This window comes from Antechinus flavipes, chromosome 4 (genome assembly GCF_016432865.1).
Source record: "Antechinus flavipes isolate AdamAnt ecotype Samford, QLD, Australia chromosome 4, AdamAnt_v2, whole genome shotgun sequence".
NCBI classification, from domain to species: Eukaryota; Metazoa; Chordata; class Mammalia; order Dasyuromorphia; family Dasyuridae; genus Antechinus; species Antechinus flavipes.
Window position 1 is genome coordinate 414,517,598 of NC_067401.1, and position 14,223 is coordinate 414,531,820.

The window sequence follows — 14,223 nt, forward strand, 5'->3', positions numbered from 1 at the left end:
GGGAATGACTAAAATGTGGGAAGATGACAGTCAAACTTAGGTCCATTTAATAGTTGAGTCAGGGATGAACTTGAGTGGAGGGAGATTTAGACCAAGAAGAAGGCTTATTGCCTTCCAATTGTGAAGTGATGCAATTGCCTGCACCAGGGTGAAGGCAATCTCGGATAAAAGGGGGCATATATGAGAAATTATCATGAATGTGGAAGTGACAAGACTGGGCAACAGCTAGAGTATGGGAGGGCAGATGAGAGAATGAGGAGTTGAGAACTAGGTTTTGAGCCTGCATGACTGGGAGAGAATGATGCTGTCCTCTATAGCAATAAATAGTGAAATGAGCAGAGGAGAATTTGGGGAGAAAGATAATGAGTTCAGTTTTGGACATGTTGAGTTTAACATATGTATGACATCCAGTTCAAAATGTCCACTTGGCAGCAAAAGATGTGGTACTGGAGGTCAGGACTAGACAAATATAACTGAACATTGCATAAAGATAATGACTATGGAAGCTGATTAGACCATGAAGTGGAATTGTATGTAGGAAAAGAGAATTTTGCACAGAGTCTTGAGGGACGCTCATGGTTAGTGGGTAACCTGGATGAGAACTGAGAAATGACCATTAGATTTCAATTTCTGACTTACAACCAGCTGAAACTACTCTTTCTAAAGTTGCCAATAGTTTCTTAATTGCCAGATCACTTGCCTTTTCTCAGTTCTCCTCATTCTTATCTACAGGAATATCAGTTCTACTACTGTACTGTATAGCACAGTGCCTGGCACATAGTAAGCCCATAATGAATGCTTGTTGCCCTCCTACAGTATTTGACCTTGATGGCAGTCCGGCCTTCCTCAATACTCTTTTCTTTGAGCTTTGGTGACACCTAGTCTTGGTTTTCCTATAACCAGGTATTCACTCCCAAGCCTCCCTATCAATATCACACATCTCCATGCTGTAAGTACCTCAAGGTTCTGTGTTGGATCACCTTTTTCTCTTCACACTCTTTTACTAGGTGATCACATTCGATTTCTTGGGCTTAATTACTATCTTTATGGATGTGACTTTCAGATTTCTATAGTAAGTCTTAATCTCTTTCCTGAATTCTAGTCCATTATCAGTTGACTCTTGGACATAAAAAAAATTGAATGTACCTCAACTTGTCTTTATTTTGTATCTAGATTTTTGCTGCCATGAAAAGTGATACTACAAATATGATGACAGTTCTTTCATAATCAACTCAATTCCATAGTTCCACAGTATACCAAACTCAACACATAGTTCCACATGTGCTTCTGTGGCAAGATGATATGTCTGATGGTGAAGGGATGAAGAAAGATCTTCTTTTCCCTTTACTGTACTTTTTAAGAGGAAAAGAAGGAAGAAGAAATTTCTCCCTTTGATCTAGTCTTTATAAATCTGTTGCTTGATTTCTTAGCTTTAAAATCTCTCAGTGAGATAAAGACCTCATTTCCAAAATATAGAGAGAATTGACTCTAATTTATTACAAACCAAGCCATTCTCCAATTGATAAGTGGTCAAAAGATATGAACAATTTTCAGATGAAGAAATTGAAACTATTTCTAGCCATATGAAAAGATGCTCCAAGTCATTATTAATCAGAGAAATGCAAAGTAAGACAATTCTGAGATACTACTACACAGCTCTCAGATTGACTAGGAAAAGATAATGCTGAATGTTGGAGGGGATGTGGGAAAATTGGGACACTGATACATCATTGGTGGAATTGTGAATACATCCAGCCAGTTCTGGAGAGCAATTTGGAACTGTGCTCAAAAAATTATCAAACTGTACATAGCCTTTGATCCAGCAGTATCCAATAGTAATTGGACTTATATCCCAAAGACATATAAAAGAAGGGAAAGGGGCCCATATGTGCAAAAATGTTTGTGGCAGCCCTCTTTGTAATGGCTAGAAACTGGAAATTGAATGGAAGCCCATCAACTGGAGAATGGTTGGGTAAATTGTGGTATATGAATGTTATGGAATATTATTATTCTGTAAGAAATGACCAGCCGGGTGAATACAGAGGGGCTTAGAGAGACTTACATGAACTGAAGCTGAGTGAAATGAGCAGAACCAGGAAATTATACACTTCAACAACAGTACTATATGATGATCAATTCAGATGAACGTGGCTCTCTTCAACAATGAGATGAACCAAATCAGTTCCATTTGTTCAATAATGAAGAGAACCAGCTACACCCAGTGAAAGAACTCTGGGAAGCAAGTGTGAGCCATTACATAGCATTTCCATTCTCCATTTTTGTCTGCTTGCATTTTTGATTTCCTTCTCAGGTTAATTTTACCTTATTTCAAAGTCCAATCTTCTTGTGCAGCAAAATAACTGTATGGATATGTTGTATTTAACATGTACTTTAACATATTTAATATGTATGGGTCTACTTGCCATCTAGGGATGGGGGAAAGGAGGGGAAAAGTTGGAACAGAAGGTTTTATAAGGGTCAATCCTGAAAAATTACCTATGCATATATCTTGTAAATAAAAAGTTATAATTTTAAAAAAACCTCTCACTGAGTCTTACCTGTTATTTCAGTGCAAACCTATTCTCTGTCAATTCTACATTTAATTAATTTTGTCTTCTGGCAGCTGGGAGGAGTTATTTGTTTGTTTGTTTGTTTTTCCTATTTATCTTTTTTTTTCTTTTCTAGTGATCTCCTTGACTCTCATGGCTTTATCCCCTTTGTAGAAATGATTCCTAGATCTTTTTATCTTTATACTGCAAATAAACAGTTGTGTAATTGGAAGAATTATGACTTCAGATTTCAGTTCTGCTACTTACTACCTCTGTAACTTTAGGATTGTCAAACAGCCAAATTTAACACTCTGGATCTCAGTTTCTTCATTTAGCAAATGACAGATTTGGACTAGTCACTAAGGTCCTTTACCCTCCTGGATTACTGTCTTATTGTGATGGAGAGACTTATATAACTCAATGAAATGATGAACTAAACTATATATATGTGACCTGGATAATATTCCTTATGAATAGGAAATGATGAAAAGATTTAAAGAATTAGATTCGGTAGAAAAAAATGCCTGAAGAACTATAGATAGAAGTTCACAATATTGTACCAGAGGCCAAAAAAAAAAAAAAAAAGAAGAAGAAGGAAGGAAGAAAAAGAAAAGCAAAAAAGCAAAATGACTATTTCATGAGGCTTTCCAGATAGCATAGGAAAGAGGGAAAGGAAAAGAAAGCTATTATCCCCTTCTCCTTTCACATTCAATCTTTTCCAGTGAGTTCTGTCTTCTCATTTTGTGACTTCAGCTTCAGTAATTTGTCCCCTCAATAAGTAGTTGAATTAATTTAATTATTAAATTAATTGGATATCCTTGTTGGAGGAACTCTGTCAAGTCTTCTCCAGTACCATAATTCAGAAGCACTGATTCAATGGTGCTCTGTGTTCCCATTCCTATGCTTTATATTAGCTGTCCCCATACCTTGAATTCACTCCCTTTCCATCTTTTACTCTCAAAATACTTAATCTTCTACAAGTTTCACTTCAAGAGGACTAAATCAGACTTTTCCTTATATCCCTCTTGACCTCTTCCTGATTTCGAGGCTTCCAAACCCATGTTTTGCAGTTTTCTCAATTTGAAACCATCCTCAATACCTGCAGCTTTGGAATATCTCTTAAACTGAAATATTACTTCTGGATGATCTATGGCCTTCTCCCATCGGGAATTCCTTTTGGGTAAAATCTGACACTGCTTCCATTTCTTCCTCTTCTATTTGCCAGGAAGTGGGAAACATTTAGCAAATGTTTGCCAAGATGTTAATTTTTTGGATGTTAAGCTTCCATCCAGCTTTTACACTCTCCTCTTTCACCCTTAGCAAAAGGCTTCTTAATTCTTCTTCAAACTAGGCAAAAACTAGGTTATGAATTAAGGTATTGCTATTTGGGACAGATTCAAGAGACTTTCGCATGGATAAAACTGGCAGGATTTGGTGAGTGATGACCTAGAGGAGAGGGAAGGCACATGAACAATACCAAAGTTTCAAGGGTTGATTTGGCCATTAACCACTTATGGCATGCTCTACCACTCAGTAACACTATGCATATTTTTGCATAGACATCCTTCCATTCTTGGGATATACTCTCCTTTACATTCATTTCACTTAATCATTGGCTTTTTTACAAAGCCCAGCCTGAGGTCATCTCCAGGAAGCTAACAGTTTAAACAATTACAAGTATCTTCCCCTCTAGAATAACAATAGCAACTAGTGTTTCTATTGCTCATTAAGAGTTGTAAAATGCTTCACTAAGATCTATTACTGTCCCCATATGTTTTTATTATTCCCATTTTACAGAAGAAGAACCTGAGGCTGAGAGGTTAAGTAACTTGCCTAATCACATAGTTACATAAGTGTATAAGAACTCAAATCTGGTCCACTAAGCTGACTGTATTTAATTTTTTTTTGGGGGGGGGGGTATATGTCGTTTTCTTCCAATACAATATAAGTTACATAAGGGTAGAGCTATTTTATCTGCTTTTGTATTACCAGTACCTGGCATGGTGCTTGACACATAAAAGATTCTTAATAAATTCTTTTTGAGTTAAATTGAAATGTTAGGATGATTTCTTTGTATGATTGTGGATCTTATTTAATGAAATATGTAGCATTCAGGGCTTGATACAGTTAGCACCTTCAATTTAACAATGACAATTTACTGCATACCCTTTGATCCAGCAGTGTTTCTATTGGGCTTATATCCCAAAGAAATACTAAAGAAGGGAAAGGGACCTGTATGTGCCAAAATGTTTGTAGCAGCCCTGTTTGTAGTGGCTAGAAACTGGAAAATGAATGGATGCCCATCAATTGGAGAATGGCTGGGTAAATTATGGTATATGAATGTTATGGAATATTATTGTTCTGTAAGAAATGACCAGCAGGATGAATACAGAGAGGACTGGCGAGACTTACATGAACTGATGCTAAGTGAAATGAGCAGAACCAGGAGATCATTATACACTTCGACAACGATATTGTATGAGGACATATTTTGATGGAAGGGGATTTCTTTGACAAAGAGATCTGAGTTTCAATTGATAAATGACGGGCAAAAGCAGCTACACCCAAAGAAAGAACACTGGGAAACGAATGTGAACTATCTGCATTTTTGTTTTTCTTCCCGGGTTATTTATACCTTCTGAATCCAATTCTCCCTATGCAACAAGAGAACTGTTCGGTTCTGCAAACATATATTGTATCTAGGATATACTGCAACATATCCAACATATAAAGGACTGCTTGCCATCTAGGGGAGGGGGTGGAGGGAAGGAGGGAAAAAAAAAATTGGAACAGAAACGAGTGTCAATATAAAGTAATTATTAAATAAAAATTAAAAAAAAAAACAATGACAATTTACATATGAGAATTTTTTTTTTTAAAGCACAAAGGGATCAAATTTAATATCAGTCAATGAGAATTCTTTTCTGTGGGACCTTAAAAATGTTTTGGGGTGTAAAATTTGCTGAAGTTGAATATTTAAAATTTCTATCTTGTGTTTTATTAGAAAAAGAATAATCTTTTTTTTTCATAGTTGTATTGTTTATTTCATTCTTTCATCTTCTTTCTTTTTTTTTTTTTTGTAGGGAGGTACAGAAAGCAGTCAATACTGCTCAAGGGTTATTCCAGAGATGGACAGAACTCCTTCAGGATCCTTCTGTAGCAACAAGAGAAGAAGTTGATTGGACTACCAATGAGCTCAGGAACAACTTGCGAAGCATAGAATGGGACCTAGAAGATCTGGATGAAACTATTAATATCCTTTAATATTTTTTACCAGTGGTTTACTAATACAGAAATCTTTCTCTAATCATTTTCTTAATTATATAATTAAATTTCCTTCCATGTCCCATGATTTACTGTTTTTTTTTTTTTGGCATGGTACAATCCAAAATGGTGAGCTAAGTAATTAGCAATAATCACATTCATTAATTATAAATGAAGTATTCTTCTCATAATTGAACAATTCAAAAAGATTTTTTCATTTTTTTTTCTACTTTCCTCTTCATTTTCCATCTATTACTATGAAAAAAAAATCCAGTAGGGAAAGAAATCTCATGTTACTTTGTGACTACTAATACATGTTATTTTTTAAAATTATGTAGCATATGGTTTGTCAATACAGTGTTTAAAAAAAAAAGATGGTGTTCATTTTAAATCTTATGCACTTAACAAAAATGTTTTTCATAATAAATATTCCCCATTCATCTGCTATAATAGTAATGTCAGTGGCAGTCCTAACACATTAAGCTTTGTAGGTTTTTGACCCAGAGACTGGTATGAACAGAATTGTCCTTTAGGAACATCTGCCTCTTTATTGGAAACTGGAATAACTTTAGATGAAAAGACATTTAGGTTATCAGAATAGTGTAGATAAGATGTAAAGATGGCAAAAACTAGGTTATGAATTAAGGTATTGCTATTTGGGACAGATTCAAGAGACTTTCGCATGGATAAAACTGGCAGGATTTGGTGAGTGATGACCTATAGGAGAGGGAAGGCACATGAACAATACAAAGCTTCAAGGGTTGGTTTGGCCATTAACCACTTATGGTTAATGATCTCTACCTCTCCCACTCAGTAACACTGGCCTCAAGCATAGTATTCCAATCTCTGGACTCTATATTTTCATAATTTTTCATAATTTTCCTTTTTCTGCCTGGAACGCTTTTCCTCCTTGTTTTCTAGGCATCCTTTAAGACTTTTTCAAATACACCTATCTGACTGTTGTGTCTTTCTGTACTAGGGCCTTTCCTTTGAGACTACTTCCTATTTACATTGTATTTGTATTTCTGTATGGACATAGTTGTGCATGTAATCTCTTGCGCATTTGAACATGGGCTCCTTGAGGGCAGGAGATAAGTTTTTGCCATTTTTTGTGAATTCAGTTCTTCGTACAAGGGTTGTTCCATAATAAACAGTTCATTAAATGTTGCTGGGAGAAATATCAACAATCTTAAATTTGCAGAGAATACCACTTTGATGAAAGAAAGTGAAGAAGAATTAAGAAGCCTTTTGCTAAGGGTGAAAGAGGAGAGTGTAAAAGCTGGATTGAAGCTTAACATCCAAAAAATTTAACATCTTGGCAAACATTTGCTAAATGTTTGCCACTTCCTGGCAAATAGAAGAGGAAGAAATGGAAGCAGTGTCAGATTTTATAATCTTGGGCTCAAAGATCATTAGAGGTGATAAGTGACGTCATGAAATTTAAAAGATGCTCCTTGGAAAGAAAACTATAGCAAATTTCAACAGCAGAGTCCTTGTCTTGCCAAGAAAAGTCCATATAAGTATTACTGTTCTATAAGACACTATCAGCAGGATGATGTCAGGAAAATCTGAAGAGACTTAACATGAACTGATGCTAAGTGAAGTGAGCAGAACCAAGAGATCATTGTACATGGCAACAAGAAGATTATACAAGAGATCATTGTATAGGGTAACAAGATTTATACAATGATCAATTCAGATGGACATGGCTCTTTTCAAGAGTAGGGTGATTCAGGCCAGTTCCAATGGTCTTGTGATAAAGAAAGCCATCTGCATCCAGAGAGAGGACTGAGGGAACCGAGTGTGGGCCACAAACATAGTATTTTCACTATTTTTGTTGTATGCATGTCGTATGTATGCTTTGGTTTTTTCTCATTTTTTTTCCTTTTTTGTTCTGATTTTTCTTGTGCAGCATGAGAATTGTGGAAATATGTATAGAATTATTACATGTTTAACATACATTGGATTGCTTGAGAAGGGGGAAGGAGAGGAAAGAAGGGAGAGAGAGAAATTTGGAACACAGTTTTGTAAGAGTGAATGTTGAAGACTATCTAGATCTATGCATGTGTTTTGAAAATAAAAAGCTTTATTAAAAAAAAAAAGTCCACATAGTCAAAGCTATGATTTTTCTAGTAGCAATCTATGTCATTGAAAATTAGACTATAAGATAAATTAAGTGCTACAGAATCAGTTTTCAAATTGTGGTGCTGGAGAAGGCTTTTGAGAATCCTTGGTCAGAAATTAAGCTGAAGCTTAAATATTTTGGTCAATTAATGAGAAGATAGGACTTTTCCAGTGGATAAAGACTCTGATGTTGGGAAAGATTGACAGCAAAAGGAAAAGAGGATAGCAGAAAATGAGAGGGATACATAGTATCAAGGAAACAACAAACATGAGCTTGGATACATTTCTAGAGATAGTGAAGTAGAGAAGAGCTTGGAGGCCTGTGGTGCGTGGGGTCACAGAGTAGTACATGTCTGAATAACCACAACAAAATAAATGTGTATTGACTCATCCTTATAAAGGACCTAGAAAGGGTAACTAAATTTGGGGATTAAGAAATCATTGGCGATCTTTTAAAGAGCAAATTTCAGTAGAACACAGAATTGTAAAAGTAGGAACTATTTATGAAATTAATGGTCAAAGAAAGGAATTAGTAAAAATGGGTAATAGGTTAGGTTTCTTCTTATTCTGTCCCCCTTCCTCAATATATTTGTAATCTTGAGAGAAGTTAAGAGGAGGTAGTAAAATAAAAATATGAGATACAAATTACATTTGATATGTTTTCAGGGTAGAAAAGAGAGAAATTGAGGATGCCTGCTTTAAGATGGATTTAATCTCAGCAAATGATAAGGCAATATCATTTGCTAAAAGTTACTAAAATTTGGCTTATTTTTTAAAATGAAAGGGTAATAGGAGTAAGATTGGGGGCTTGAATATAGAAAAGATTTTGAACTATTGTTAGGAGTAAGCAAGAGGGTTCAATAAAACAGTTGCTAAGCAGTCATGATACTTATTAAAAAGCGTCTACAACTAGATAACTTTTCCTTGTAGTTTTGTGATGGAGAGTAATACAAACATTAGCCCTATTTTATAGGTAAGGAAAGTGACAATGAGAAAATTTGGTTTAGCTTTGTGAACCCAGTTACTATTATGGAAGTCATTTAACACAGTTGGTTTTTTTCTTTTTTTTTTCCTTAATTTTTTAAATAAAGCATTTTATTTTCAAAACACATGCATAGATAGTTTTCAACTATTCACTCCTGCAAAATCTCGTGTTGCAAAATTTTTTTTCCTCTCTCCCTTACCCCCAGTCCCTCCAAATGAGAAAGGAAAAAAAGTGAGAAAGAAAACAAAATGTAAACAAACAACAAAGTGAAAATGCTCTGTTGTGATCCACACTTAGTCCCACAGTCCTCTCTCTGGATGCAGATGACTCTCTTCACCACAAATCCATTGGAACTGACTTGAATCATCTCACTGTTGAAGAGAACCACAGCCATCAGAATTGATCATCATGTAATCTTGTCTTGTACAGTGATCTCCTGATTCTGCTCATTTCAGTCAGCGTCAGTTCATCTTAAGTCTCTCCAAGCCTCTCTGAAAACATCCTGCTGGTCATTTCTTACAGATCAATAATATTCCATAACATTCATATGCAATTTACCCAACCATTCTTCAATTGATGGACATCCACTCACTTTCCAGTTTCTAGCCACTACAAAAAGGGTTGCCACAAACATTTTTGCATATACAGGTCCCTTTCCTTTCTTTAAGATCTCTTTGGGATATAAGCTCAGTAGTAATATTGTTGGATCAAAAGTTATGCATAGTTTGATAGCCCTTTGAGCATAGTTCCAGATTGGTCTCCAGAATGGTTGGATCAGTTTGCAACTCCACTAATAATGTATTGACCCAGTTTTCCCTCCACATCCCCTCCAAGATTCATCATCATTTTTTCCTATCATGTTAGCTAATCTGAGAGAACATAGTTGATTCTGATTGTGCCACACTTTTTCTAGCAAAGTTTAGCAGAGAGACTAGATGATGAAGTTGCTGTTGATAAGATGAGTGAAAATAAAAATTCAAAGGGCAATGGGATAGTAGGATGCTAGTGAGAGCATTGCTTTTAATGGCTACTTAGAGGAGCCAGTTAAGCAGTGCAATCTAAAACAATGCCAAGTTGAAGAATAGGAGGAATCCATTAGTCCTGAACGTCTAGATGAAGGTGAAAACTAGGTTTAGTAGCAGAAAATAAAGGAGAAGGTTAAAAGGATAAATATTTGAAGAAAAAAATTATAAAAACCACTTACATATTATCTTACATACTTAATATAACAGACAGGTATTCAGTCAAATTACATAATGTTAAAAGATGCCATGGTGTCATTTTGATAATGTTGTTACTGGTATGAGGCTATATTTTTCATTTTTAAAGTTTGACTCAACAAATACTTCCCAGAAAATATGTTCCTACAACATACAGTCCTGCTAAGTTGGTTTTAAAAATTGTTTATTTTGTGGAAAGAATGAGTCCTTTAATTTTGACATTGTGCAAATATTAACATTTTTTGTTTAACTATAATTTTGTTGACTCGCATTACTGATTTTATATCGTTGTGGACAATATGTGTTGTTTCTTTGCTTCTGCTCTTCAATCTGTAACATTTCATACATATTCCTCAGAATTTTTTGACATTCTAGATTAATCAGATCAGAGACCGATCTTGGGGACTACTTTTAGCCAAAATCTGTACCATCACTTTGCCATTTAGTCACAAAGTTAGCTTTTATAAGCTATCCCCTTAGCCTCTTTTTAAGGGATTTTAGGAATTCTTGATTTGTGGCTTATGAAAATTAAATTGTGGCTATGAAAAGTTTGAAAATCTTTGGCATGGATTGATTATATTTTTAAAAATTCAAATTTAATTCCACTGAATTTATATTACTATTCATATGAGACATTACTTACATTAAGAAATAAGATATTATGAAAAGAATTTCAAAAGACTTGGAAAATGTTATCCACATCCAGAGAAGAAGCTATAGAGACTGAATACAGATTGAAGCATACTATTTTCACTTTTTTTTTTCCTTATGGTTTTCCCATTTTATTCAGATTTTTCTTTCACAGCATCAGTAATATAGAAACATATTCAAAATGATTATATATGTACAACCTATATCACATTGCTTGCTCTCTTGAGGGAGGAGAGAAAGAAGGGAGAAAATTTTGGAATTCAAAATCTTATAAAAATGTTGAAAATTATCTTTATGTGTGATTGAAAAATAAAATACTATTAAGGGGGGAAAAAGGAGGGGAGAATTAAGATATTTAGTTTTGTGGAGTTTTGATGACAATGAAGTTATTTTTATCTTGACTGCTGACCTACGCATAGTTGAAGCAAATCCTCGAAAATTCAACCTCGATGCAACTGAACTGGGTGTAAGAAAAGCCTTCATTACAAGCACACGACAAGTTGTCAGGGTAAGGAACATGATCTTGTTCTTTTGTGTTGGGAGCAGGTAATATCTTGAATACCTTCCTCTTAGACAAAAGTTAATAGTTCTAGATCTGAAATCACTTTTCTTTTTGAACCAGATTACTAACAAATGCCAATCTTCTTAATATGTTTCTTTGACAAAAGGCATCTGTTTTTAGTGAAATCAGATTTATTTCCTGGACCAGAGAAAAGACTCTAGGTAATGATCTATTTGCTAGATATGGAAAATTTCCTTTAAAGGAGTTAGAGTATTTATTTTTCTTGTTTGTGTCCAGAACAATGGAAATGTGGATTGTGGAAACCACAGTTGTATTCTGCATTGAGTGAAAAATCACATTAGTATTGTTGATGACTGCTATTGGCAGCTTTTTCCTCTAGCTAAATTACTTTGGAAATCCTTATTAGTGACATTTAGGAAACAATTATTTTAGAGCAGTAGAGGAAAACAATGAATTAATCAAACTGTTTAGTTCATACTTAGTATGAATTGGGTAATTCCCAATACTGAAGGACCCAATAGCAAGTGATATTTTTAAATGGTCTAGTGGTTATTTAGCCATATACTTTCGTAGTTGAGTAAAACTATATGGTTAAGTATATTAGTTTATTGGGGAATACTCAATTTGTTAGGGGAAAAACTGTGACTAAGTATGTTTTAGAAAGTTTTCCCTTGAAAATAATTTAGGATTATTTCAGGACTTCTGAATGTGACATAGTCATTTTGGGCAAAGAGTTGACAGTTGACATTTTCAGTGTTAAGGATTATCAGAGCCACACAATTTAAATGGTGAATATGATCTCCTTTTACTGTGTACTTATAGTGATGATTATTGCTAAAATTTTAAATGTTCAGATACCGTTATAATTGGCTTTATAATAGATTGGCTCTGCATTCCTGAAATGAAATGAGTAAAATTCTTTTTCGAATGTAGTATACATAGAAAGAAGACTGGACTAAGAGGCATCTAGTCCCTGTTGTGTTACAGAGTGACTTCAGGCAAGGTAAATCACTCCTTGGAGCGCAGGTTTCTTCATTTGTAAAATGGGGGGAAGGACATGTGAAGGTTAAAGATTCTTTTCAATTCTAAAATTCTATCAATTTATTAAATGTTTTTCAGTAATCAAAATAATCCATCATAAAGCAGATAATCTCCATTTTTGTTATACATAGCTGGGAAAACCAATGGTTGCATAAAGCTATTTTTAAGTATTCTATGTGGTAATTGAAAAGAAAAGTCAGAATTTATGGGCAAAATTCATTGTCTAAGAGCCCTTTGCTTTCATGATTAGAAATAGAATTGAGTATTCATTTTCTGGCTTCTTTGTTTATCATTAGGAAAAACTTTATCTTCACATTATTTCAAAGAAAAAAAATGCCTTTTTATTTAAATCAGAATTTCAAAATATTAATATCCTTGTGTGAACTGAGATTTAAATTTCATATGTCAATTCTAACACTAAATTGTATTTTTATAGTGGAAGAATCACTAACACTTTTGAGGCATTTGTCCAATTTAGATTTGTGGATTTCATTCATGTGAAGGCGGCAGGGTATAGAGCAGCCATTTTGGAGACAAAAGTCCTAATTCTCCCTGTAATTAGAATCCATGTGATTTTAGGCAACTCCTTTGCCTCTGTGTTTGTTTCCCCATTTAGAAAATTGATGGAATTAGTTTAGATGTTTAGATTTTGCATTATGGTATGTAGTAGAAAGATGGCTGCATTAGGAGTCAGGCAGCTTAGGTCTGACTTTCCTGGCTTTGCTCTATTGCTGTGATGTTGGGGAAGTCATTGAAGTTCTCTGAATGTCATTGTTCTCATCTGTCTAATGAGAGGGGACTGTGCTTGATCATCTCTGAGATTCTTTCCAGCTGTGACATTATCTCACTTAAAGCATGTCTAGCTCAAAAAGAGATTTATCATTATTGCTAAAAAACAAACAAACAAACAAAAACACCTTGGGTTAACCCAGGAATTATTTTGTCAAGATACATTGCATTGAAATTATGAAAAAGGGTCTTGATGACATTGGATATTACAAATTATGCGATGCAATACATGCAAAATTTTGGTTTTAGTGGTGGCTTCCTTGTACTACCATGTCATAACAATTAACATATCATCATAGTGTAAACCCAGGTATAACTTATCAATGTATTTGGGACATTTTCTGTTGGGATTGACAACTTCTTTATTGTTTGTTTTAAACTCTGTGATTAAAAAAGGAGATCAAAGCTGAGGTTTTTTACATAGATGCAAAAAAGGTATATTGATTTTAGAATATGTAGTGACATTGTCTTTAATTCCAACACTCATATATAGATGAAACAAAGACTTTAAAGCTTTAAAGGATGTTAGGGACTCTTGGAGGCAAAGGTAAGAAGGCAGTACATTCCAGACATCATCAAAATATGAAAGCATGTAGACTGAAGGTGAAATGTTATGTATAAGGTCTAGCCAAAAGGTTAATTTTGATTGAATTGTGTGATAAAAAAGAATAACATTCAACAAGATTGGAATGATATGGTGTCGTATTGAGATTTTTAATTCCTAGCTGAGATTTCCCTGTAAGATAAAAGAAATAGGGAGCCATTGAAGAATTATGAGAAGGGAAACAAATATGTACAAAGGAAAACATTTGAATGTTTTAGATAATGGTGCATTAATTTTGCTCTAGAAAATCATGCTATATAATACTCTGCTCTGGAGAGGGGAGACAGTAAGTCTTCATAAAATAAGTTCAGACTACATAAAATTGATTTAACAGTAAAGAGTAAGGTGACTTATGCTCTCAAAATTCAGCACACAGGTTTGGATATTCTTAGTGGTAAATGCTATACCTAACATTGTTGTAGAATGTATTTTTTTATATGAAAATTCTACAGATAGCAAGATATGATGAATTT

General features: G+C 34.4%; 1 protein-coding gene across 2 annotated transcripts in view; it reads left to right on the top strand.

Annotated features, from left to right (window-relative positions):
- Positions 1 to 14,223, top strand: part of STX6 (syntaxin 6) — a 55,627-nt gene that overhangs the window by 10,014 nt on the left and 31,390 nt on the right. For both annotated transcript variants that reach the window (XM_051998835.1, XM_051998834.1), the window contains exons 2-3: positions 5,633 to 5,802; positions 11,207 to 11,301. In XM_051998835.1, coding sequence (XP_051854795.1) covers positions 5,633 to 5,802; positions 11,207 to 11,301 — 265 coding nt within the window. The remainder of the gene's footprint in view (positions 1 to 5,632; positions 5,803 to 11,206; positions 11,302 to 14,223) is intronic.